Source organism: Manacus candei, unplaced genomic scaffold, assembly GCF_025592945.1.
Source record: "Manacus candei isolate 608988 ecotype Guabito, Panama unplaced genomic scaffold, ASM2559294v1 h1tg000009l, whole genome shotgun sequence".
In the NCBI taxonomy this organism is placed as follows: domain Eukaryota; kingdom Metazoa; phylum Chordata; class Aves; order Passeriformes; family Pipridae; genus Manacus; species Manacus candei.
Genome location: NW_026138057.1, coordinates 2935381 through 2962312, shown reverse-complemented (window position 1 = coordinate 2962312; position 26932 = coordinate 2935381). Strand labels below are relative to the sequence as shown.

General features: G+C 50.5%; 2 protein-coding genes across 3 annotated transcripts; both read left to right on the top strand.

Annotated features, from left to right (window-relative positions):
- Positions 1-2811: 2811 nt before the first annotated feature.
- On the top strand, positions 2812-21176 carry DISP2 (dispatched RND transporter family member 2). Of its 2 annotated transcripts, XR_007902679.1 has the most exons (9): positions 2812-2891; positions 9419-9865; positions 12123-12152; positions 14022-14145; positions 14903-15018; positions 15288-15406; positions 16043-16140; positions 16767-20246; positions 20334-21176. XR_007902679.1 is itself a non-coding variant. In XM_051776903.1 (8 exons), exons 1-8 carry the CDS (start codon positions 2812-2814, stop codon positions 20184-20186), a joined length of 4434 nt encoding a protein of 1477 aa, XP_051632863.1. In that variant the 3' UTR covers positions 20187-21176. The 2 variants fall into 2 exon arrangements, 1 of the variants encoding a protein (XP_051632863.1); XM_051776903.1 differs by having other exon boundaries at positions 16767-21176.
- A 1197-nt stretch (positions 21177-22373) lies between these two features.
- On the top strand, positions 22374-26883 carry KNSTRN (kinetochore localized astrin (SPAG5) binding protein). The gene is made up of 8 exons (XM_051777138.1): positions 22374-22499; positions 23444-23579; positions 23722-23778; positions 24006-24105; positions 25379-25493; positions 25788-25849; positions 25963-26037; positions 26604-26883. Exons 1-8 carry the CDS (start codon positions 22436-22438, stop codon positions 26733-26735), a joined length of 741 nt encoding a protein of 246 aa, XP_051633098.1. The 5' UTR covers positions 22374-22435; the 3' UTR covers positions 26736-26883.
- Positions 26884-26932: the final 49 nt, after the last annotated feature.

Here is a 26932-nt window from a genome sequence, read left to right as displayed (position 1 = left end):
CACTCCAGCGCCTGCCCTGCCCTGCCCTACGTGAGCCAGACACCACGGGGTGGGAAATGCTGAGCTGTGTAACCAGAGCCAGGACATCCTGAACAGAGACAAATTCTGCTCAGGGAAATGCTGAGTTACGGGGAAGGGAAGCAAATTGTGCTCAAAGTACCATGGTAAGATAGGGCACCGTGAAATGAGCCACGCTGAACTGTGACCAGTGCAAAGCAAATCCATTGGGAACTGCTCTTGGTCACATCTGCCAGCCCATGAAATGAAATCTTTATTCTGCCTCCTTTGACTGCTTTAAGGATATGCCCAGATTGTACTCCTAAAATTAGCTTATATTCCTGGAGCCTTGTTACTGACTATGGTGGGAGAGGAAGGCACCTCAAACTGGGGGGACTTTGCACACACACACAGCAAGGGAAGTGCCGTGTTCACTTCTGACTCAGGCTTCTCTCAAGGCAGGGGAATGCTGCAGAGCAGGGTTTTGCGTTTTGCTTGTGGAAGAAATGCAAGTGGGTGGTGAGCAGGAGAGCTGGGAGAAGCAATAAGGGGCTTTTGCAGCACAGCAGCTTCCTAAACCTGCCTCAGCCCTCAGCCGCCTCTTGCACCACCTCCAGTGCACCCGTGTGCCCTTCACCTGTTCCATCTCCCTTCCTCTTCTCCCCTTTGTCTGCTCACCATCATTTTTCTCTTTTCCACCCGTTACTGTCTGTCTTTTTTTATATTCCTGACCCTATACCTCTCTCTTTTGCTATTTTTTGGATCATCTCTATCCCTCTCACTCGCCCTCCTCAACCTTCCCTCATTCCAGAGGGACACCAGGGACCAGGGGGACCTGTCTGATGCTGGCAGGTCTGGGCTATGGGTTGCCATGGCAAAGAGCCAGAGCTCTCCATGCTAATGGAGAGCAAAGAACAGCCAAGGTGAGGTACTGGCCAAGCGCTCCAGGCCTGGCCATGCAACAGCCCTGGGAGGGAAACGGGCACCCCACTGCCTTGGGCAGGGCTTTGGGCCAGCTGGGAGCACGAGCCCAGCTGTAGCCCCTGGCTAAGGGCAATTAAAAATAATGAATACCTTGCAGCAGTACAGAGCAAACCTGCCAAGCTGTGGGAGTGAGGAAGCGTGAGCACCCCCACTTCCCAGACAAGGAGTTCACACGTCGGGCTGAGCCAAACTAAAGCTGTAAGATGTGCCTGTCTGTCAGAAGCAGTGGGATGTTTGTAATCCAGCTGATTCCCACCATCCCTGCAGCTCCCATGGCTTTATTATTATCATTACTGTTGCAGGAATTATTATTTAGCATCGGGAAGAAAGAAAAGGAAATATCACCCATGTCCTTGTCACCACATTAATGCCAGCCAATCTTTTCAGCAGATACCAGGTTTCAGTCTTTCCTGCTGGGCCACATAATACAAGCTGCTCTGGGGCTGCTCCTTGTGGTGGATCTGATCCTACCAGGCAAGTGACATTTCTGTGGCTAAGGCTCAGAGCAGCAGGATGGTCCCCCATGGCCCAGCCCAGCGGGGATCACCGCGCTGGGACAGCGGTGCTGCCGCAGCCTGTCCTCAAAACTCCCTCCTGCTGGGTTTGGAGAGGCATCAGCCTTGGGTGGGAGAGTGTCACACACTCTGGCATTAGGAAAAGCTTTTTGTTCTTTAAACTGTCTTGGGCATTTAAGTCATTAAGGCAGGAAGGGCTTATTCTAAGCTAGAGGATTAGTGGGAGTTATAGGATACTCTCTGCTCTAATACTCTCTCTTTTTGCTTCAGCTGTTCCATATGTGTGAACCAAAACAATGCCACCCACATGACAAAGAAGGTCACTGCCACTCTGAGGGCCACAGGCATGGCCATGAGGAGGGAGAAGGTCACAGCCATCCCCACAGCCACACAGGGGATGATGAGAAGGGAGAGGAGAGGGTCACTGCCACTCCCATGGCCAGACACACGGTCATGAGAAAGCCCCAGGCCCTTCCTACACAAGTAATGTCATGGTCATGGGCATGGGAGTGGCTGTGGAAGGTGCAGCCACCTTCCACAAGCTCTGTGGGAAGTCCTCCCCATGCCCAAGGGGGCTACCACCCAACTCAGTGCAACATCATCATATTGATAGACAGTGACAGCAGGATCCTGCAAGGAGGGGAACGTGCCTGACCTCCCTATGTTCTCCGTGCTTTCAACTCGGTTGTTTCAAAACTACCACCTATTTAAACGAATCATTAACTTATTTAATGCTGCTGAAACCCGCCACTTCAAAATGCTTCCCTGCACCTGCCACACAGGGCCGGGAGCACTTCTGGGAGCGGCCCCAGCCCGGGCCAAGCAGGAGCACAACTGCGCGGATGAGTCACCCAAAGGATGCCCGGTGTCCCGAGCTCCCGTCCCGGACCCGCACGCTCAGCCCCATCCCCGACAGCCGGGCTGGCCCCGGGGCTCACGGCTCCCCCCGCAGCCGCACCGCGCTCCCTGTGCCGGCGGCAGCGCCCCCGCGCCCGCCCCGCCTCCGCCTCCGCGGCCGCGCAAGCGCCGCGCCGAGCCGGGCAGAGCCGAGCCGGGTAAAGCCGGGCAGAGCCCGCCGGGCAGAGCCGGGCAGAGCCGAGCCGGGCAGAGCCCGCCGGGCAGAGCCGAGCCGGGCACAGCCGCGCCGGGCAGAGCCGCGCCGGGCAAAGCCGCGCCGGGCAAAGCCGCGCCGGGCAGAGCCGAGCCGGGCAGAGCCGCGCCGGGCAGAGCCGGGCTGGGACGCGCCGGGGCGCTGCGGCCGCCGCTCCGGAGCGTTCAGCACCGCGGGCACGGACAGCGCCCGCCGCCGCCGGCCATGGAGGCCGCGCCCGCCACGCCGCCCCGGGAGCCGCAGCCCGAGGGGACGCGCCGCGGCCGCGGCCCCGCCTCGCCCAGGTAGGAGCTGCGGGGCCGGGACGGGGATGCGGAGCCGGTGCCCCGGCGGGTGGGAGCTGCCGCCACCGCCGGCTCTGTGGGTGGGAGGTGGTCGGTGCCAGCGGGGTTTTCCTGGGTCCGGGGATCCCCAGCCCCACCGAGGCGTGTCCCGCAGGCAGAGCCCCCCGCTGCCCGCCCTGCTGCCCGCCCGCGGTCCGGGCTCTGGCGGTGTGCGCTGCCCAACCGGGGCCCTGGTCGCTCCTGCCGTGGGCCAGGAACACCATGAGAAGCCAACCCTGCCGGCGGGGCTTCCCGGCTTGGCCTCCCGGGCACGTTTCTATCCTGCAACATGGTGAGCCCTCCCCTCCCTTCCGCAGCATCGGGAGAGCTATTGTTGGGAAGTGCAGCGTCTCAGACAGAGCCTCACTGCACTGTGGGCAAACATGGGGTTCACTCCAAAGGCCTCCCCCATAAAGCCCCGCAGCCCTGTGCCACATGCTCCCTGACCTGGTGCCTGCAGCCAGGTTGGCAGCCGCAATTTCACCCTGCTGCTCACGCAGGGTTTGCTCTCTGGTCCCCACCCTCTGCCCTAACCAAGGCTCTTCATCATCAGTGCTCAACTCATCACCAGAAAAACACAGATGGCAGAAAACACCACCTTCCTCCCGGCCTCTTTCAGACTGGGACGGCAAGGTGGGGCTTTCTTTTCCTTTCCCTTTTCATTTCACTCCTTTTTTCTTCAAAACGTGATTTTTCCCATGCAGCCAGAGCTGTTCTGGCACTGAAGGCTGGGTGGGGACCTCGAGCCCTCTGTGTCTGGCTCTGTCCCAGCACACACACCTGTACCCGCAGCAGCAGAAGCTGCCTGGGGTAAAGGTAAGGCAGTTCACACGAGTCAATGGAAAGGATTATAAAACTAAACTTTTCCTGGCAGACTACGTGGGAAGTGGAGTTTTGCAGTCTCATTAATTTTTCATGATGATTTAACATACTCAGGAGTCTCATTAACAAAAAGACTGTATTCCTGTGCATTCTCAAGGATGCACACGATCCTGCTGCTAGACTGAGAAAGCCAAACAAACAGCAACTCCTCAGGAATTGCTCAGTGCACAAGGATTTGCCGCAGCCGAAGGAGGAGATGGATTGCTCAGGAGTGCCTGTCTCTCCCTGTCAGCGAGACAGGGAGCTGGATAACGAGGTGACAGTGAAAGGCAATGAACCCTTCCCTAATCCCTGGGAAAGGGCGCTCTTATCTCCTCAGAAAACACAAGTGAAAAAGCTCTTTCTTTCTCGAGAGCTCCACTGCTGTTTTGCTGGTGGTACGTTCAAAGGGAAATTTAAATTCCATTATAAAAGCCCATTCTTAAAAAGTCATTTACAGCTCTCCAGGAAAAAGCCATTAGTCTAGATGGAAGCTGACCTATAGCACACGGGTTTCATTCAGAAAGAATTTATATTTCTTTTTCATTCAGGAAAACTTGTACAGCTGACATGCAAACAAAACCTTGCTAGAGTAAGAAAAAAAAGGGAAAAAATAAAACCAGATTTTTTTTTTGATGAATGAAATTTTGTAATTCTTAATGTCTAATTAAGCAAAGGTTCCTGGGGAAAAAGGCTCTTGCTCTAGGCAAAGGTACAGACTCCTGCCCTTTCTCTCCTTGTTTGTAATGCCCCCTTGAGATTCCTCTGTCAGCAGGAGAAGTTGTAGTTTGACTCAGGCATCAGACAGCTCCATTCACTAGGTAGGTGTTTCCCATCTTTCATATGCAAAGTGCTGCTTTCCTGATCCTCTCCTTAGTATGCAAAGGAGGAGATGATCTATTAAAAAAAAAGCAGTGCTTATAGAAATGGGCTTGGGGACGAGGGTGGAATTAGCAGCCCGAGAAAGGAGCCATTCCTGCAAAAGGCTGAATATCTTTGGCTCATTTCTCTCTCAGAACCTCATGTGCTTTCCTGCTGTGTGGCTCGGGGGCAGCAAGCCCAGAGAGTGCAAAAAAATGGAGTGGCTTAGGAAAGGGAAGAGGACCCGATGCTGCCACTTCCCTGCCCCACAAAGTTCCCTCTGCCCCAGCTCGGCTCTGTGTGCTGCAGAGCGAAGCCATCCCGAGGGGAATGTGCTGGGACCAGGCAGCCAACATGGCAGCTTTCCAGCAAACCCTCCTGCTGAGGGGCTGAGGTGGGCAGGCAAAGCCTAAAGCCAGGTCCTGCAGCCACCTTCTGTGGGGCAGAAGGATGCCAGTCCCTGCAGGAGGGAGAGACCCCACGCCAGGGGTGGAGTCATGGCCTTCAGCCCTTGGCTCCTGCCACAGTCCCTGCATCCCAGCACTGCTCCACATCCCCGCAGAGCTGGAATGGCAGAAAGCTGGCTCCTTAGAAATCCTGGCCTTACCTTGCCTGGATCCTTGTGGGAAGAAGCTCCAGTCCTTTTGCTGGTTCACCACACAAGGTAGGCTCCGTGTGCCCTGGTACTCCCCGAGAGAAGCACTGCTGCACTCCGAGTGACTCGGGCAGGCCCATAAATTGGATTATTGTTCTGTCCAGACATCCCAGGGGAAGAGATGGGGAAGCAAATAGCGTGAGAAACACGACTCACTGCTGTGGGTAACAGGAGCAGTTAACCCCGGTGTGTACCTTTCCCTCCACCTCCTCATTCCCTCCTTTCCCAACATCTCTCTGGTTGCATCCAGCTGAGCCTGGAGGCTGTCAGCTGCCTCTGTAGGCTTTTCTGTGGCTGAGACACCATTTCTGCCCCCTTAGACCCAAAGATATCAAATATCTGACACAGCCCATGAATGTTAAAAGTCTTTGTCAGTGCCAGCATGGCAAGCAGAGTCCAGTGTGAGGCTCTGCCCTCCCCTCCTCATGCCTGACAGCAAACAGATATCAGAATCTCCCCCCTGAAACATTTCTCCAGCACGGTTCAGGGTCCTGAGGGCTTGGAAAGGTAACAGTGACATGGTTGGAGGCAAAGAAGAACCAGCCCACATGTCTGGTGCAGAGCTCAGCAGACCAAAGGTTAAGCTCAGCAGCACTACGGCTAATTGGGAGAGCAGCACGTGGAGACTCGACCTCTGCAGAGCTGCCAGCAGTGATTATCCCAACCCATCATTATTTGCCAGCTCCAGGTTTCCCTGGAGATTGTGGATAACCAAGGTCACATCGTCATGGAACTGGAGAGGGTTGAGCATAAGGGAATTCATATCTGGAGGGTGATTGACAGGTCTAATTGTTTAGTCTGAAAAGGAGATAATGAAGAGGAGTCATGAGTGAATGATCCAAAGTGGCCAAAGTTATCCCAGAATCTGGAGTCACTGAGCAGGCCAGGGATCGAGTTAAGAGACAAGGCGTGGGGGAAGAGCGGAACTTGACAGTGTTTCACAGCAAAGATGGCAAACAAGGAGAGTGGGATTTCATGGGGAATATTAGACTCAAAGCTACCAATGTCTGAGCAGAAAACCTGGAGGCAATCTGTGATATTTAAGACTTTGCATCTGCTTTCCCCACTGGGAGGTTTTGTAGCTGAGGTGCTTTTGGAGGGGGAATTTTTCATTGTATGGCCTCCGTGCCTCTCCCTGACCACCTTCAAAGTGTATTCTTTGAAAGCCTTTTTGTTCTGTCCAGTGTTACATATTCACCCTCAGCTAAGGCAGACAGACCAATTTAGTCCCAGATTCCAGTGCAGATCCAGCAGTTTCAAGGAAAGGAAATTTTGCTTTTGCTTTGAAAAAAAAAGAACAGAAATATTGTATAGGTGTGGAACACCAAAACACAAGCTGTCAGTGCAGCAGCATCTCTGTGAATTATTATGCACTGTAGGAGAGCAATACCTATTTAAAGTGCACAGAAATTAGGAAACGCAACAGGATCAAGGTAAAGAGTAACTCAGAAGCATCAAAAAGGGAGTGAGAAAAGGTCTAGACCTTGCCAAAGCATAACACTACCATGCCATCAACTCTCTGATGAAAATTCCTTGTAGTACAAAACTACAAACCCCAACCAAGTCACTGGACACCCAGGAAGAAGAGGTGATTTACAATTTAGGCTTGAGAGTGGCTCGAGGGACCCTCCAGGCCAGCTCTCCCAAACCACCTCTGCCCCTGCAGCTCCCCAGAGCTGTGGGGTTTGTGGTGTTTAGCATCTCCCCGTCAGGTTGGCTCCAGAATTCGTAGAGCAGGGCAACAACTAATAAAAGATATTTGTTGGCTACCACAAACCCTAATCTTCCCTTGGCCTGTGTGCAGTGGTGCTGCACCTGACTCCTCCCCGTGCAGGGCTGGCTCTGATGAGGCTGTAACAACCCCAGACAAGACCTCAGGTTACATCTCCTGAGCAGCTCTGCTGGCACTGCATTTGTAACCTCATGTCTGACAAGTTCTGCTCTAAAGCACCTTTACACAGAGCTCTAACACCAATCACACACTTGAAAGGCCAGGTAATCCTGCCACTAATCCACCTGGGACAGGACAGCAAGGACTTCAAGGCCATTGTTGATGTTATTTGACAAGTTCTGTGGGTGGACTGGGATATCACTGGCACAGTCTGTTCAGGAGCTCCTGCCTCTGGCTGCGCTGAACCAGCCCAAGCCTCACCAGCACTCTGGGCTGCAGAGCAGAGGCACTCCAGCTCTCTGAGTGCTGAGACAAACTTATCTCGACCTTATCTCACTGAGCTCTGCTGGTTTTCTGGCACCTGCTTCAGCACAAAGCTGACTTCTTTCAAGCCACTTTGCATTTGCACATCAGTCATGGCTTCTGAAGTCAGTGCCATTGCAAGGAGGCCCCAGGAACATGCCACCCGTGCTGTGACTGCTGCAGCTGCTTTCTGGCTTAGAAACTAAAATTACCATTGGATGGGGCCTGATCCCTCGGGGATCCCTGTTGCTACTGGTCCCTGGGCTGGTACAGTCTGCAAGTAAAGCTGAGTGTGATGCCTGTGCCACGAGTCTCCACACCAGCACTGTAACTGCTACCACAAACATTACTCTGCTGTAATGATTTTAATGAAATAAGCCCCTTTTGTACAATCATGAAATGTAGATTATCAGTGTTGATAAACTCAATTGATGTTGCAAAGTACATAGCAGAGGCTGCCAAGGCCAATATGTCCTGCTTTCAGGAAGAAATAGGAATTTTCAAGCAATACTGAGCTAATACTATTCTTCAAATCCTTTTGTCATTAAACTTGGGTACAACTCCAGAGACCTGTAATTGCTAGAATTCTGTCTTTTTCCATGGCTGTGTAAAAAGAAACGAGAGGGACTCTGCAAGTTTTACAAAACATTCCTTCCCCAACTTCTTACCTTCTTTTTTCCCCACATCACATCAGGTGCCTCAGGCTAAAGTTCATCTCGCTGCAGTCCTGCTCCAGCCCTCATAATTCTTTGATGACTTGAGACACTTTGTGGTTCTGGCTGGCCCAAACTGTTCATCCTATTTAATCCTTGAGGCCAGACACTGCAGTGAGACACATAATTCAGCTGTAGAGACCATGGCACGTGCTCTGAACAAGGACCAGGACTGCTGGTGTTTGCATCCGTTGAGACAGCAATTCCTAAGGCACTTGGGGGGGGGGGGCAGAGGGACCTCAGTCTATGGTGTGTGAAGGGATTTTTGGTGTCACACAGATTAAGCAGTCCTTCAAAGTATTAGTCAAACTTTCTCTAAGCAAAACCTCTCAGGCTCCATAAATCAAGAACTATAAGAATGCAATAATGTTTTAAATTCCTTGGAGAAAACAAAGTATATCTTGCAGAGACCTCATTATTTGGGAACTGGAGCCTCCAAGTGTTTTGTCTCAGTAAACTGAGTATCCTGAGGAAAGTCAAGTTTCAAAAGATCTTTAGAGATCCCTTCCTACAAGGCAAGACCCATAAATTCAGTTGCTATCATCCTCGGGACATCTGTGTACAAAATGTTCCTGAAGAGCCCGGTGGAGCCTGCAGGACATGGGAGCCATCAGGGAATGTGCCAGGCTGGAGGCTGAAGCCCCTGTTACAGTCACATGCACCGGGTTCACTGCTGGGCTGTGCCAGTGCCAGGGATGACTCACTCTCCTGCTGTCCCGACGTGGAGCAGCGCCAGTCCTTCTGCAGAGCAATCACACTAATTAATCCTCCCAGGAAGCACAGATAATTGAGTGGTTTCTTCACATGCAGATTCCTTTGGTTTGTGTCCCCAGGGCTCTGTAATCCCTCCATGGTCCCGAGTTAGGACCCTGCCATTATCACCAGTCAGCGTGTTCAGCCCCCTCCACAGTGAAATGTCTTGGAGAATTGTTTGGGGGTATTACCCAATGTCCCAAACTTTTGGAGCAACACACACAAAGATGTGATGGATTCCAGGATTCTCCATCACCTGGGATCCCTGAGTGAGTCACGGATGTCTTTATAAAAAGCGTAATGCAGCTCAGCCCTGAGGTTGGCTCAGTACAGCACACAGTGGGTGAGGTTTGACATTTGTGTTCCGTGGGAGGGCTGTGAAAGTCTCCAGCTCTCAGGATGCAGCCTTTCAGCCTCCCGCTCTTTTACCTTCCCTTCGTTTCTCTCACAGAGAAAAACAAAATACAGGACCTTGCCAGACCTGCCTTGCCATGCCAGAGATCGGGAACGCTGAGCTCAGCTACAGCGGCACTTCCTGGGAAAGGATCTGCCCAGTCCATCACTGCCCCGTCCCTGCGTCCCCCAGGCTGGGGGGGGACACCCTGCCCTCCTCCAGCCACACGCTTGGGCCAGTCTCCACCCAGTCCAACGGCCAGGTGCCATCAAGCTCCCAGGACTTGCAGCAGCACCACCTGTACCACCCCTGCAGCCAGGAGGAACCCCAGGGCAGCTACGGCCTGCCCTCGCTCCCTGGGCACGGCGAGAGGCCCGTGCTGTGCTCCCACCTTTCCAGCGGGGAGCCCGTACCAGATTCCCACCCTGAGGCCTCAGAAACGCCCTGGAAACAGTGGTCCCCGGGGCAGCGGCGGCCGGTGCAGCACCACGTTGTCACAGTCAGGTAAGAGGCACATGGAGAGAGGCTCCAAAAGCACCTCCCGGACTAGGAGGTGGGAAGCGGGAGGGATGAGCAGGGTCTGAGTGAGGAGGCACCAAACATGGGTTTGCTCTTCAGCTGGGGGCAGCAGCTGCCCCAAAAGGCACAGAGGGATCCGGTCTGCTCTCCACCTCTGTAGTGGGTGTACACAGAGCTGCCATTTCCACAGCACGGACAGCAGGGATTTCCTTCTCAAGGGACTCGCTGGCTAAAGCCAAGGTCACCCGGCTGCTCCCAGGTCACACAGCTGTGATTATGCCCATCTTCTGTGGCCTTTGTATTTTCTCCTGTCACACTCCAAGCCACCCAGTTGCCAATCCTTTATCTTGGCAGAGTGATAGGAGCAGAGTTCATTTCTTTTCCTGCCCCTGCGGAAGCTTCTGCCTGTGCTGGAAGGGAGCGGCCGCCGAGGGTAAGCGCTGGCTACAGCTGGGCAGTGAGAGATACAAAAGGGAGAAGATCAGCTGGTTTTGCAGGCTGGGAATCACCAAAGGTGTTGGCAATGCCAGAATCGGGCAAACCTCATTTGTAAGCAGAGCTGGGACAACAGCCTGAGCTGGACCCTCTGCTCCTCCCAGCCAGCACCATCCTTCCCGTGTCCCTCCTGGAGTCCACTCTTGGCACTAGAGACCCTGAGCCCTTTGCTGCAGCAGCTGTAGCCACTGAATCCTGACAAAAGATGGCACAGGATTCCTTCCTTGCCTGTATACAGCACTGCAGGCTTAGGCACAAAAGCCCTTTACAGTCTCATTTTCCAGCCATTAACAGAGGATTTAATTTGCTTGTTTGCAGTGTAGAGCAACTACAGTCGGAGCCTGGATCCTTTTCCTGGATCCTTTTTCGCTCACAGGCTATCAACAAAATTGCCAACCACGTCCTCCATAACAGGTTATTTAAGTAGGAAACACAGCTGGATTGCAAATCCCTGGCAGCATGTGCAGCACCAGCAGTCAGAAAAGTGATAACATAATAATGCCAGAATGGGGTTTTTAATCCAAGCAAATCTGCTTGAGGAGCTATTGTGAGGGAATTAGCACAGGATGGGCAGCGCACTGCCGGGAAGAGACCTCGCTTTGATAATCTGGGGGGGATTTTGCTTCGCTCCTCTCTCTCTCTCCTGAATCTACAGAGCATTAGTGTGATGAGGGAAACACAGTACACTTATTACACGAGTCACTGAGAGTGACTGTGCCACGGGGAACTCTGCTCCGCTGCTTTCCCATTTCTCCCACTCATAGCAAGGCCAGGAAGGAGGAGTTGCCTCAAGGTCACCAGTTGGGTGCTGGGAGGGAGCAGGGCCATCTGTCCCACGAAGATGCCGCAGCACCTTCTCCCAGCTTAAGCGGGAGTGTGGGAGGAGGGTGAGAGGAGAAGGGAGCTCTGGCTGTGGGAAGCTCGGCACAGCTACGGAGAGAGGTGGGAGCAGTTCTCTGGAAGCTGTGCTCAGCCCAAAGCCATTCCAGGCCAGGGAATGTTTCAAGGGGACATTTCAGTGGAGACAGCAGAACAAAAGGTCCTGCAGATATGTGACCCACTGAGGTGTAGCTTTTCTGTCAGAATGCTGGTGGAAAGCTTGTCCTCAGGGATTCATTAACAAACCTTGGATCCCCTGGGGAAGGCTTCTTTATTTCTTTCCTCAGAGCCCTACAAGTAGGAGTGACAAATGCTCCTGTGTGAATATAATCATGGTAAAATAATTTTAGCAGCTCCACTGGCCTTCTGCTCCTCTAGCCTGGAAAAATACTGTCTTTGGAGGGGCCTGGGAAACAAATGAGAGCCACCTTTGGGGAAAATCCTCGCTGAGCTGAACAGGATTTAAAAGCTATCTATAAGCATTGCCAGCCCAACTCATGAGATTTAATAAAGAGGTTTGCTTATGTCAAGAAACAATTTAAGAATTCAGCAGGAAAGCACTTAAACCAGACAGATTTTCATGGATAAGAGCTGCACGGAGATTTCTATGGGATTGCATTGCTAATGTCCAATACACTCTGCGGGGTTTTCTTAGAGGGGCAAAATGAGGAGCCTACGTGGCTTCCCAGCCTTTTGGATCAAATGGGAGAGACAGAGGCTCTGTTATTCATTAAACTAATTCACACAGTGCCAGGCCTGTGTCAGCATTGGCTCAGCTTGGTGCCTACAGCCCTGCAAGGGTTAACCTGCTCAGACCAGTGCAGCACTACAATAAATGAACACATCTTTTTTTTTTTTCTGTCTGCAGACACGACAAAGCTTTCAGGATGCCAAAAAGGTATGTTTAACAGCAAAAGCTTCCTGCCCTTCTACCCTGTGTGATCAGTGCTCTCCCACCCTGCTACCAGAAAGCAGAGTGTCACTGGGGGTGACATCCTGCCAGGCCCAGCTCCAGAGGGGAGGCCAGTGCTCCTGGGGCTTCCCACTCCTTGGGAAAATCTCCATTTGCTCCTGAGATCAATTTAACCTGAATTAATGAACAGCAACGCTGTCTCAGTAGCTGTTCTTGGGCAGGTGCCTGGCTCTAACCCATACAGTAGCTTTGTAGATGTATGGATATAATAATCCTATATATGTGTGTGTGCATGTATATGTGTGTATATATATATATATACATGTATGTATATTTATACATGATTAATCCAGTTTGTCCTACCAGATGAGCAATAAGGAGGAGAGCCCACCCATGAACTAAATTCATCTTTTCAAAAGACAGAGGATTTTAAATACATTTCTCCAAATTAAAACAATTTCATTGCTTTCTACTTCCGTTTAAAAGCTGATTTTGGTTTGGAAGATTTGGATAAGTATCTTCCATCATCAGACACTGGAACTGATTCCTTTTCTTTCTCTCTCCTTTTTTTCTGTTAATGTGACATGGAAGCACCCAAAACAGCCTTCAGAAATTAAGTACTTTAATGCATAAAGGGCAATTTTTGTTCATTTTCAACAGCAAAGACTTAATCTATGAAAACAAATTTGATAAGGCAGTTGTAAATTGAAAAAAATACAAAAAAAATCAAAAGTCATGTGAAAAGGTGTTTGAAGTGCTTGTGATGATTTCTAATGGTGAAATAACTGCAGTGGAGTCAGAGGCAAGAGGAGCAAAAGAGCAGGCAAAGAGGAACATTCCACCTCAAACAATGTTCATAAATATTTCACTTCCCTTCACAAATATTTGTGAATTTCAATACCTGAAACCCAGATATTTGTCAATTATTTATCGACAAAGAATTTCTCATATTTCAGAAATACATCAGAACAGAGGACTGCCTAGAACCTGCCAAACCAGAGCAGGAACCCATTCTGCTATCTTACATCTCAACACGTATTTTTGAGGAAGACAAAAATCTTGATGCAGCAAAACCTGCACTGGTGAAAAAAACTGTGGGAGAGTAACTTCCATAGATCATCCTTTATGGGAGACAATTTGCACCAAAATAAAAATAGAGCTTGGATTGAAAATTTTACCCCAGCTCTTTCAGAATAAAAGTAACTGAAAAAAATAGTTTGACCAGAGGAAGCTGCTTCTCTGGAAGAGTTTTGATGGCATAGAAATTTCATTAAAAATGGGTGAAATGTCATTAAAATTATATATATTGTACTGAATATGTATGAATTTAGACCAATGTCTAAATATATGAATGTAGACCAATGACAATGGACTTGCTTGGGTTATTTGCCTTCAGGGGACTCTTCAGAATAGCCCAAAGACTTCTCAGGGTCCCCAGGCTGGAAATCTGCAGCCCAAACTGTTGCAGCCACCAGCTGACATTGCACAACGGGGGGGGGGGAAAGGAAGAAGCTCTTTTTAAATGCAATCTTTGAAGTTAAACATTTAAAGCTTCATTTTGCCCTAGGACACAAGAGCCTGGTTTTTATTATTTTGGATTGAAAAAGCAGGAAAATGCAGCGAGGCAAAATGTAATTACCCGAGTTAATTAGAGCGGCCTGCAAACATCCAGTTAGAGGTGTAATATGTTCATTAACAGCTGTACTAGAGCCTCCAAGCCTCGCAATAAATGACTGCTTGAAGCAGAAACCCTGATTTTTTCCTTCCTGTTCCTAACACCTCGTTGGTGGGACAGCAGGTTGGGTGCCCGAGAGGTCTTTAACAGCTCGTGTTCTGTGCTCCTGTTGGTTGCAGTTACTCCCAGCTGGTGGCGGAGTGGCCGCTGGCCGTGCTGGGGCTGTGCTCTGTCACAGCCGTGCTCTGCACCGTCGCTGGGCTGCTCGTCGGGAACCTGCCTGACTTCTCAGAACCCTTAATGGTAAGTCCCTGCAGCTGATACCTCGACAGGGACATAAGGAAAATGCACGGCCAAGCCGGGATACCATCCCTCCAGGACGAGCAGAATGTGTCAGCCCCGCACAGCTGCCCCTCTGGCACACAGGGAGAGCACAGCCCGCGCCAGTGGCAGCCACCAGCCCACCCCTCAGCTGTGCTCTGCACTCCCACCAGTGCCCTCCCTCGGGGGTGGAGACACTGCCAGCACAAACTGGGATTGCTCCCTTTGCTCCCCTTCCACAGCTGGAAGGCTGGGGTCACCCCCAGGCTGGGCAGAGATTGGATGGAGGATCTGGCTTTGCTTCCTACAGCCTGTGCACGAGGCTCTAGAAACAGAGAGCCTGCCCTGTTCTGAGCACTACACAGAGTCCTGTTTTCCATGCAGAATCCCACACTCCCTAAAGTCATCCCTGCCTCCAGTTAATGGAGGAATCCTGAAAAAATAAGATTACACTAGAGTTTGTCCATGAAGTGGAAAATCAGTGCCATTTCTGTAAGGGACCATTACACTTGAAAAGGAGAAGAGTCTTAGGATATCAGGGAGAGAGAATTGTAGCCATTGTTGCAGGGAAGGGAAAGGAGACACATTTTTTCTCTCGTGTCTGGGATGCAGTAGTTCCAGGGGAAGTTGAACTTGTGTCTCTGTCCAAGATGCAGTAATACAGTTTCTGTGTCTCAGAGGAAGCCTAAGGACAGCTGAGTGAAGTGTGAGTGGTGACAAAGCCCTTTTCCTTGAGCAGGGATTCGAGCCACGAGACACTGACATTGGCAGGAAGCTCGTTGTGTGGAGGAATGTCGAGAGCCACACGGGCTACAAGAAGACCTTCTCCCTTTCTCCCTATGCCAAGAAGAAAAGGTATTTGGGTTTGGTTTGGGGGGGTTGAGGGAGATGTTGACTGTAAAGGCACACATTCAATATTCCAAGATATCTACGTGAAGTATAATATATATCCTGCACTCAAAAGTGACCAGGACCCTGCAGAGTTTGAAGTCTGTGTGCCTGCAATGGATTTGGATTCCCTATTGCTGTGTGTGGCACCAGGCCCTTGTCAGTGAACGTGACTCAGGGCCAGATGATCTCCAGATAGTAGCAATAATTATTAACAATAATCTGCTCTTTGCTAGCTATGATGACCTTGGCATGGGCAGAGGCCAGAAGGCTGCTCAGGGAGAACAAGCAGCGAGGACACGGAGAATGGTGGAAACAAGCTACGGAGCAGATGGATTCTTCTGTGGCCCCCCAGGTGAGGGGAATGTCGACGGGGCCGTAAGTGCTGCACACCCAGAACCCGAGTGACGGAATTGTCAGAGTGGGACACGGGGAATACCCTGAAATGGCTCTAAGCAAGCAGTGTGCGCAATTCCACATGGGAGAGCTCTGATAGTGCCCTCCCAGCACTTCAGAACTGAGTGGTCAGAAAAGGCTTGTCCAGAAATTCTGGAGAAGAATTGTTCCTCCTTCTTAACCCTTTGCCATACTTCTGGTTTTCCCTCTAGAAATATCCCTTAAAAGCACATGTTAAAGGACTAATGTTTTTACCATTTACCCACATCCAAAGTGAATCCTCTGAAAACACAGCGCATGCTCCCCTCCCTCTCTGCTCCCACTCCCTCTCTGTTCCTTCTTTTCTTCTTGAAAAATGTAAATGGCAGATGGGCAAGGAGCAGAGCTGAGGTCACACGAGACAGATGCTACCACTCACTGCTGTCTTGTGACCTGCGTCCCTGCAGGGAGCCCTCCAGAGCAGCCCTGTGGACACTGAGATACACACAGATACTTTGCTTTTTCCATGAACAGAGAGTCTACTCCAAACAGCCTGGCTGATTAATTTTCATTAGCTAATCATTTTCTTTAATATTTTTTTTCTTCTTTATTTCAGAAAAGAGCTATTCCCAGCTGGTATTTATGTCCACAACTGCTGGGAGCTTATGGAACTTGCAAGCTATTCAGTCTATGTGTCAAATGGAACAAGACAAGGTCAGTGATGGCAGCAAGAACACATGTACAGGCTGTCTCTTTTCTGTCTGCCACAATTCTTGATGTCTAGCTGAGAGGATGCCAGACAGAAAGAACGTGAGCTACACAACAGGTTTCACCTGGAGGATTCCAAAGCATTTCATCTCCTTGGCAATACAGGGATGATCCCACCTGCCAGTTGCAAATTAAACAAGAATAAACAGACACTGAACAAGAGCTGGTCTGGGAGCCAAAGGTGTTCCTCAGAAGCTGCTGAGGATTTTGGGCAGCAGAACCTAATTATGGAAATGGAACTATCAGCTTGGACACCGGCAGCAAGTTTTAAAAGTGGGAGTTCTAATGGGATTAGCTGCATTTGCCATAGGAGCCAAATTTGAAAACCTGTGGTTATAAAACATAAATAATGGACAAGGTTTAATTTTTGGAAAAGGCAAATGGTGTTTGGGATTTGTCTTTGGGAGGATGGCAAGGGATGGCTGGTACACCTGGGGGGAAAAGGAAAGGGGAAAGGAGAAAGGGGAAAAGGGGAAAGGGGAGGATAGGACAGAAGAAGGAGTAGGGAGGATTACTGCAGGGAACAAGGAACACACTGGAGTCTGCCCTGATGCCCCTGGTCTGTTTTCCAGATCCGCTCCCACGTGCATTTTCGAGACCTCTGCCAGCGCACAGAAGCCAACGAATGCTGCCCGAGCTGGTCCCTGGGGAACTACATCGCTGTCCTGTACAACAGGTCTTCGTGCCTGGAGATAACCCAGGGAGACATCTCCCACACCCTGGCCCTGCTCCGTGCCTGTGCTCCAGACTACCACAGAGGTGTCCTCACCCCGTCCTGCATAGGCCCTGCGGCCGTCAGACAGAAACACTCCCAGTGTGCCCAAGTCCCAGAAAAATGTACCCGCTTCAATGCCATCTACCAACTGCTTCACTTCCTGGTCGACAGGGACTTTCTCAGCCCCCAGACGATGGAGTACCAAGTGCCCTCTCTCAAATACAGCCTGCTCTTCCTGCCTACAAGAAAAGGTGCATCGATGATGGGGATCTACTTAGACAACCTTGAAACCTGGGATCTGTTTGATAACTACACCTCTATCACTGGAATGGACCTGGGCCTTAAACAGAAACTGTTCCATCACTACCTTTTACTGGATACTAAGTATCCAGTACTTGCAATATTAGCTATTTTTCTAAGCATTTCTTTTTATTTACGCTCACTCTTTATTACCTTGATGGTCCTGCTTGCTGTTGTCAGTTCTTTGATGATCTCCTACTTCTTGTACAAGGTGGCCTTCAGATTCACCTACTTCCCTTTTGTGAACCTGACAGCAGTCATCGTTCTCAGCAGCATTTGTGCCAACCACACCTTTGTCTTCTTCGACCTGTGGAACCTCAGCAAGAGCCAGAACCCTTCGGCCGGGCTCGCTCAGTGGGTGAGTCAAACCATGCACCACTTTGGGTACCTCATGCTGGCCTCGTGCTTCACGACGGGCGCCGCCTTCTACGCCAGCTACATCAGCAACATCACAGCCATCCGCTGCTTCGCCGTCTACATGGGCACCTCGGTGCTGGTGAACCTGCTGTTCATGCTGACCTGGCTGCCCTCCTCGGCCGTGCTCTACGAGCGCTACGTCGCAACCGCCTGCGTTTACAAGCCAGAAGCCTACTGGAACAACAGCGGCCACAAGAGAGTCGCTCTCTCCCTCCATTACATCCTCAGGGGGCTCCAGAACACGCTGTCTGAAACCTCCAAGCTGCTCTTTGAAAAGCTCCTGCCTTGCGGCGTCATCAAGTTTCGGTACATCTGGATCTGCTGGTTTGCTGCCTTAGCCATTGGAGGTGCCTACATTTCCTGCTCCAACCCCAAACTCAAGCTCCCTACCCTGGAGACATCATCTGTCCAGGTGTTCAGGCTGAGCCACCCCTTCGAGAGGTACGACTCCGAGTACTGCCACCAGTTCATGTTCGAGAGGCTGGAGCGCGGAGAAGGGCAGCGTATGCCCGTCACCATAGTCTGGGGCGTTCTGCCTGTGGACAACGGGGACCATTTCAACCCAAAAAGCAACGGCACTCTAGTGAAAGACACCACCTTCACAATCCAAAACCCCGATGCCCAGAAGTGGCTCCTCGAATTCTGCCAAAAAGTGAAGAACAAAACATTCTATTACCCTGACACAGAGCAAAAGTCTACTGTGTGCTTCATGGAGGAGTTCCTCAGGTGGATGGACAGCCGCCAGTGCTCCCAGCGAGACCACAGCTTCAACCTTTGCTGTAACCACTTCTCTTTCCCTTACAGAAGCGAAGTCTTCGTGCACTGCATCAAAATGATGCTCCTGGAAGAGGGCAGGGAAGGGGCAGAAACGTATGACCTGGGCCTCAGGTTTGATGAGGAGGGAAATCTCACTGCCTTAGTGCTGCAGTTTCAAACTGTTTACCACTATAGCTTCAACTACAGCAAATCCAAACAATTTTATGAGGAAATCAGCCTCTGGGTAACAGAGGAAATGAAAACTGCCCCCGTGGGGCTTCAGAACGGATGGTTTACCAGTAAACTAGAGCTGTACAACCTGCAGGACAGCCTCAGCACAGAAACCATGGTGGTCATGGGGCTCTCCATAGCAGTTTCCTTCGTGGTGCTGCTGCTCACTACCTGGAACGTCCTCCTTAGTGTTTTCTCTGTCACTGCCATCGCAGGGACCGTCCTGGTCACCATTGGCCTTTTGGTCCTCTTGGAGTGGCAGCTCAATGCAGTGGAGTCTCTCTTCATTTCAGCTGCAGTAGGTCTCTCTGTTGACTTCACCGTCAACTACTGCATCTCCTACCACCTGTGCCCCCATTCCGACCGCCTGAGCCGAGTGGCCTTTTCCCTGAAGCAGATGAGCTGTGCCACGGCCATGGCAGCTTCCGCTCTCTTCTCTGCAGGGGTCATCATGTTGCCTGCCACGGTCCTGGCGTACAGGAAGTTGGGGATATTCGTCATGATGATCAATTGTATCAGCTGTGGGTTCGCCAGCTTCTTCTTCCAGTCGCTCTGCTGCTTCTTCGGCCCGGAGAAGAACTGTGGGCAGATCCTCTGGCCTTGTGCCCACACCATGAAAGACTACACCGATGACTCCGGGCTGAACGGAAACTTTGCCTGTGGGGGCAGCGAGAAGCAAAACCGGTTGCGGAAGGTCCAGGAGGCCAACACTGCAAATGAGCAATACGAGCTCCAGCCCTTGTCCAGGAAACTCAGCGACAGTTTTGACAACAGCACTTCCACGAGCAAGCTGTCCAACCGGCCCTCTGTGCTCTCTGAAGACACACAGGTTGAAGACAACAGATGCCCCCGAGGGGGAACGCACCCCTCCCTGGACAGAGAGAGACAGAGCCTGCAGGAGACCCTTGGAGACCAGCAGGTCGGCCTGTGCCAGTGTCCCGCCCTACAAACTTCCTCTCCTTACAAGCACAGCACCTCGGAAGCAGAAATTCACAGGGAGAGACTCTGCCGAGATTGTCGCTGTCAAAAGTACGGTCTGAAAGCGTGGGACGGGTCTGGGCTGGACCACACCCAGCCGGCTGGCACGGAAGAAGACGGGCAGCTCAATAAATCCCAGTGTTCCAGCGACACTGCCCAGCAGCAGCCAGACTATACCTCAGAGCGCAGCCCCCTCCCTGCTGCTGACATCTACAAAATTCACAGATGCCTTTGTTCCCTCGGCAGCTCCTTTGACATGCTCAACATCTCCAGCGAGACGTCAATCAGTGATTTCGAGCAGGGCCTGAAGCTTGCTGAGTCAGCCAGCTCCTGTCCCGATGCCTTGGAGCTGTCTGACTCCTACGGTAACGCGGAGAGAGGTTACCTGAACGGCAAGAGAGATACCCTGCGGCTGGACCTGAGGGAGACTGTCTTTGATGTCTCTCCGGCAGCGTCACAGCAGAACAGCTCCTCGTGGAAAAATCGGTTTGGATTGGGGAGCGAGGGGCCGGTCGTGTTACCCAACAGCCAACCAGACATGCCTGATGTTTGGATCAAACGATCCAGCGCACAAAGCTCTGGCTACAACAGCTGAAACCTGGCAGAGAGCAAAGCTGCTGCTGGGGAACGGGCAAGTCCAAATCTCTTTGGAACTGTAAATATCAGTTTTTTCCTCCCACCTCTCCCAGAGCTGAGACTATTTCTTAGTATTTCAGCTGCGCAAACACCTGTGTTTCCACAGAACCAGCAGATCTGATGCTAGTGAGAGGATGACAGAGCAATTCTCACCGAGTACAAGCCTCTGACCCTCCAGTGTCTGGTGCCATGTTACAGCTGTTCTGCAGGACTTATCGAGTAAACCTGGTTTGCCATTTCCTACAAGGTGAATAGATTTTGGTTTCTTGTCGAGGTCACAGAGGAGAGAAATAATGAGGTGAAGCTCCAGGTATTTAAGGACAGAGAAAGAGAGCTCATGTTAAAAAAAAAAAAAAATCCCAAACTAAACTACTGGCAATCTAGATATTGTAAAGTGTACGGTTAATTAAAGAAAAGAAAGTCTTTCATTTTCTACTTTATGCAAAGCCCAGGTTCACAGACCTCATCAAAATAACTCAGATATTACAAAAAATCCCCTCGAGGCTTCTGAGTTGACACAGCCTCTTCCTGATCATGGAGGGGCTGCAGAATCCAGCCCAAATCTATTTCCAGTACCAACTCCAATTTGTTTTATCTGAAGGAATTCTAGTACTGCCAAAGATTTTCAGTGCGAATTTCCCCCTTGAGAAAAGAGTGCTCGTCCCCTCTGTGATTCGGGTGCTTTCTATGTCCTCCTCACAGCCTGTTCCCACTCAAGGCATTCCCCACAAACACGTAACTTTTTAAAATTCACATATCTAGTGAATCTTGAATTTTACTTTTTTTTCCCCTCTACCAGAAAACAAACAGGAAAACAAACACTTCCTAACCTCTATCTGTTGAAGAGTAAAACATTCTCTAAACAGGTTGACATAAAATAAATGTTTATGACGAACTTTCCTAAATCTGTGTGATGCTTCATTTTCGCCAAGAACACTGGGGTTATTTTCTTCACCTTTTAAGTGCCTAATATATTTTCCAAAGGAAAGTATACATCTTAAAAATACTTACTCCTTCTGACACCCACAAGTTGCCCCTGCTCTGTAGGAGACAGGCAGTGATTGCCTGATAGCCATTAGGGCTATGATCTTTTAAAGCTGATAGTAAACATGTCAGGTTTGTTTTCATATTTTGTTTATATTTCAGTTTCACGTTTTTATAGTGAAATTGTCGGGGGGGGGGGGGGGAATGTTCAGGAGGGTGTCTGGGCAGCCAGAACTGCCCTCAGATTGCAGCCCCCTCCTCACAGAGCTGTTCCCGCTGCTCTCTGGAGGGATTTCCCACCCGTTATGAAAACCACGTTGGAGAACACTGCAAGTATGTCTTTTAAGTCGGGAAACACTTGATACAAATGCATTCTTTCACCTTACAGCACTGGAGGGCAATTTTAGTACCTCACACCCAAGCTTATTTCCACGTGGCAGCACCAGCGCCCTCGCAGCTCTGGCGTGTCCACATCCCCTCGACGGCCACAAAGCCCTCGATGTTTGAGTGCCCAAACCAGAGGGTGAAGTAGCAGGAGGAAGGAGAGGAAGGAAAGACGGAATTGTGCTCCAGTTTTCCCTGAGGGAAAGAGCCTCGCACGGGGCTGGGGGACCTGCCGTGGCTGCGGCGCCTTCCCTGAGGGAGAGGGCACCATGCTCCCCATTGCTGTCTGGAGGGATTTCCCACGCATTATAAAAACCACCTTGGAAAGCACCGTAAATGTCTCTTAAGTCGAGAAACGTTTTCTACAGATGCCTCCTTTCACCTCACAGCATTGCAGGGCGATTTCAGTACCTCACACGGAAGGGTCAGCACCGGCGCCCTCAGCGCCCTGACGCCTTCGCGTCCACGCAGTCCACTCGAATCCCCGCACAGCTCGGGATTCTCCCGGCCTCGAGTGCCCAAAGTAGAGGGCGAGGCAGCAGGAGGCAGCGAACGAAGGGAAGAATTAGCGCTCGGGCTGTTCCCCGCAGGGAAGGAGCCTCACACGGGGCCAGAAGACCCTTCGCTGAGGGCGGGGCGCGCGAGGCAAAAAAGGGCGCGAAACGGAGGGCGGGGGCGCGCGCCGCTCCCGCCTCGCGCCCCCTCAGCGGCGCCCCGCGCCGCGCGCCCCAACGGCCACGCGCCCTCCCGCTCCCCCTCCCCCGCGCATGCGCGGGGCCGCCCAACGGTCGCGGCGCGCGCGGTTTCGAGGGCGGCGGCGGCTGAGGGGGAGCGGCCGCCATGGACGGGGAGCCCTCCCGCATCCCCGTGTACGGCGGCACACACCGCCCCGCGCCGCCCGCAGGTACGTGCCGGGCACCGCGGGGGCACCGGCGGGCACGGCCGGGGGGGGGGGAGGGGGTTAGGCCGGGGGACGGGGCGGTGGGCGGCACGCCACACTTTCGTGGAGCTGCGGCTCTGCCTGCCCCGTGATGGCTGCTCCGAAATCTAGTGATAAGCTTTTTTCACCGCTGTTCTGCCCGTCTTTAGCACATAGGTTAACGCTTTTTGGCTTTCCCGCCGTGTGTATTCCCCGCCCGCTGAAGGCGGCGGCCCGCGCATGTGAAAGATGCTCCCTCCAGTCTCTCGCTTTTATAGATCTTTTAATGCTATTTAGGGACTTTAGGAACGTGAGGCACCCGGGCTTAGCGTTAAAGTCAGGGGAACTGGGCTGTATCGATGGAAACTGCATGTAAATGTGCTCGTGGATGTGTTATTGGGAATATACTGAAATTCGGGGAGAAAACAAAGCAACTGTGTGAACCAAGCTTATACACTCAAGCAGCTGCAATTTAAGAGAAGTAAACCACGTAGAAAGCTAGTTCTCTGTAATGCTATTTTAGTAGCTATCTGCTCTTAATGAACTGGAGTATGAAGGTCTCTGAACAGAGTTTTGAGTGGGCTGTGTTTGTTTTGCTTCCAGTGTTGAACTGCATTGCTTGTAACCCTGTGGCGTGTTGAATGTTGTATGAGATTTTTATTATCACATCTATATTATCACTTTCACCCTTTCTCTCATTCATTCAAGCCTGGTAATTATGTTTTAACGCTGTCTATACTGACCTATCTTTGGCTTGTTCTGAACACTTAATCCTGGGTAAAGTTTGAAGGCTGCTCTTAGTTGTTTCTACCTTAAAGTCTCTATTTGAGCCAAATATAACTTTGATTTTCCTCAAATTGAAGGTTTGAGAGACCCTAAGGAGGTCTTTTCCAGACCAGAGTGTTTTCAGTGTTGTGATTTTCTTGCAGAAACACAAGTGACCTTTCCTTCAAAGAAAGGCCACTGCACCACCAAAGCATCAGAGCCAGAGTTCAGCAAGGATCCCAACTTTAACTTTGTCTCAAACCTTCCAGCGGATGGTGTCTTCAAGGCTGGGAACCAAGGGTAAATAAAAGCAAAATATCGATGGATTTCTTTGGCAGATGTCCCAAAGATGGCTTATTTTTGCAGACTTTGTCAGACTAACAGACTTGATCTGCAGCAGCACAGTGATCTTCTGCTAACTGTATTTTATCTGTCTTTTAAGGTTGCCGAAATCTGCCAAGAAAGGGGAGCAGTTTTCCAGGAAGACAGCGACAAGAGGGTGCGTTTCCTCCCCTCTCTGTGAGCTGCCCTCATGCCGTGGTGTAACCCATGGAGGGTTACAATGAGCTCTCACCCACGTGCAGCTTTCCTGCCAAGTTTGCTGGTCAGATCTGTTGGTCAGGAGCAAAAGCAAATACTGCTGAAAAGGGCATGTTTGTGTAAGCAAAAGAAGGTGTGCAAAACTGGTCTTTTTTGCCCCTAAATCTTTGCTTTTTGACTCTACAGTGCTCTCAACAGATACAAAGTAGAAGCAGAGCTGAAAAGCAAGAATCAGCTGTTGGAAACAGCCAATAAACAGCTACATTCCAGACTAACAGGAGCACAGGTAAGGAAAGCGGGAAAGATGAATAAATCATTGAATAATTCTTATATCCCTACAGGGTCATGTTAAGGATTGTCTTGCTCATTTTCCTGCCTCCATCACAAGTCAGTTGAGTTTGGGTGGGCTGGGCTTTCTCCTCTGATATCTGCCAGAAGCTGGGAATCAGCAGAGCTGCAGGTGCCTTGCAATGGAAAATGCATCTAGCTCCCTGTGAAATGTTACTAGAGCTCTAATTCCAGTTCACACTCACTGTGGGAGAATATTTCAAGTTCACAACTAGACACTTGTATGGAATTTTATTAGAACAGCCTTGATATTGCCAGGTGCTTCCTCACTACAGCCAAAGGAACTGTAAATAATCACTTAGTTGCCTAATCTTTTTGTGTCTTTGTATTCTTCTGCAAATTTTTTTCCCCATCTGCTCGGCACTGGGGAGGCCAAACTGGGAATATTTTGTCTGGTTCTGGGCTCCTAGTACAAAAGAGACATGGATACAATGGAGAGGGTCCAGCAAAGGGCCACAGAGATGATTAAGTGACTGGAGGAAAGGCTGAGAGAGCTGGGACTGTCCAGGGGATTCTGTTTCAAACAGATTTGACTTTCTGGAATCAAGTTTAGATTTGAAATTGGAAGTTTCGTCATTACAGTTCAGTTTAGGACACATTTAGCTCCATTTCTGTTACTCGCAGGAGGCCCCCCCTGGCAACCCCTGGCTGTAAAATCTCACTTTATTTCCTAGTTCTCAATCTGTGAGATGATCCTTCCTCATATCTCACAGCTTGATTTCCTTAAGAGCCTCTGAGACCTCCCATGAAATGTTACCGAAGCTTTTGACACTGTCAGCTGGATCATCCTTATGCACGTGCTTATTGATTTCTTGGAGAATTGCATTCAGCTTGGGAGGTTGATCAGCTTGTCCAATTGCCTGGTGATACCTGGATTGTGTAAAAAAATATGATCCCCTTTTCTTCTGAATGTTTCCATGCTCCTCAATGCACGAATTATTTATATAAATGAGGGAGCAAAAGAGACGATCCGGGACTGCCTAAGAGGAATTTCTCTTAGGATCAAATTTTGGTGTGATGTGGGGATGTGGTAGATGTATTTAATCCTGTCAGGAAGCAGGAGCAAGGGTTTGCAGCATCTAATCTGCTGTGGTGGTGGAGACAAAAGGGCCAGAGCAGCACTTGTTAAGCTGTCCATGTCAGTACTGCTGACCAAGGACAAGGACATCTTCTTGGAAGCTTGCTTCCCTCACAACCTGTGTTCATGGCAGAGCACTGTCAAGGAGTTAAAGGAGAAGAATGACAGCCTGGGCCAAGAAGTTGAGAAGCTCAAGAAGTTTCAGGAGACTTGCATGGTGATTTTAGAGAGCAGGAACATTGATCCTGGTAAGGACTCTGCGCTTCAGTCACATCCTGGTCCTCATTCTTCAGAATGTTTTCTTTATTCTCCTGTTGTGACTGTTCATTAGACATTTGGGCTGTGCTTCCTTGTTAAAGGAATGCTGATGGAACTCCATGCCTTTTGTGGCTTAAGAGAAAAAGCTGCTTCCTGCAGTAGGCCTTGTCCTGGATAAAATAACTTAGTTGTTCTTGCTGTAGAAAGTTACTTTGAAAAGCTGTTTGTTCTTACAAACACAAAGTCTGTGTATTAGAGGTTCTCTAATGCGTCTCCTAAATTAGTTACAGGCAGCAACATTTTGGAGCAGGAAAAGGAGACCCAGGAGTGCCAGGAACAGACAATGGTAAGAAAGGTCTGAAATGGGCTTTGAGGGCTCTGTGCGTCTCTGCCCTTCCCTCCCGATGCTGAAACATCTGCTGGGACTCACATTATATTAAAAATTATTTTCCTCTTCAGCTGTTGACTGAGAAGCTCATAGAAGAGCTGAGGCTGTTTAACCAGACCTTGGCAGAAGAGAAGGAGGTGCATCAGGTGAGACTGTCACTGACTCAACCAGGCAACGAGCAGTAGGTGCTCAGAGAGGTTATTTTGCTCCTCTTTTCTCCACGTGAACTAGATGAAAACCTGTAGTATTCATTTTTTTTATATAAATGTGTTAAGGAAACTGTGCTACTCCTCTTCTAAATAGAGGAAGCTGCCAGTGTGGTTGTTACTCTGGAATTCAGAGGATCTGATATGACTTGGAAGCTGTTGCAGAGCAGTGACCTTGGATAGTCTCTCAGGAACTGAGAAGGGTGCAAGCAAGTGGCTTCAATACTTATCTATACACAGACCAAAATAGTCATTGAATTACATCTCTACAGTCCTTGGGAAGAGACTTAACAGCTACTTCATTGATTAGCTCTTACATGAAACTTGCTAAATTTTGGTTGCAGGTAAATTGACATTTTCCTCCAGCAACCAAGGTAAAGAATGCCACACTAAGCCTAGTTTAGGGGGAAGGGCTCGGATCTTTGGCTGGAGCTCCTTTAGGATGTGGTTTTGCTGTTCCTTCCTCTGTTGTTGGTAACACGGGGTGTGCACTGACTCCTCCACAGGCAGGGATGGACATGTGGAAATCAGCAGAGGAGGAGAGCCAGCGGTCCCTGGAGAACCATTCCTCCTTCCAAGCAGAAATCGAGGAACACACAGCAACACTCAATGAGCTGGAGCACCTCCTGGCGATGTGAGGCATAAGGACGGACTGGACTGGGGTTCTGGGGGTTGTGTTTGCTGTTGTACCCCTGGTTCAGTGGTCCCTGCCCCGCGCTGGCTGGATTCCCGCGTGTCCCGGTGTGTCCCGTCGGTACTTTGCTCCATTAAAGGTGCAGGACTGTCCTCCGGCCCCTCCCGGGCGGGGAGCGGGGCGGGGCCGCGCGTGCGCGCG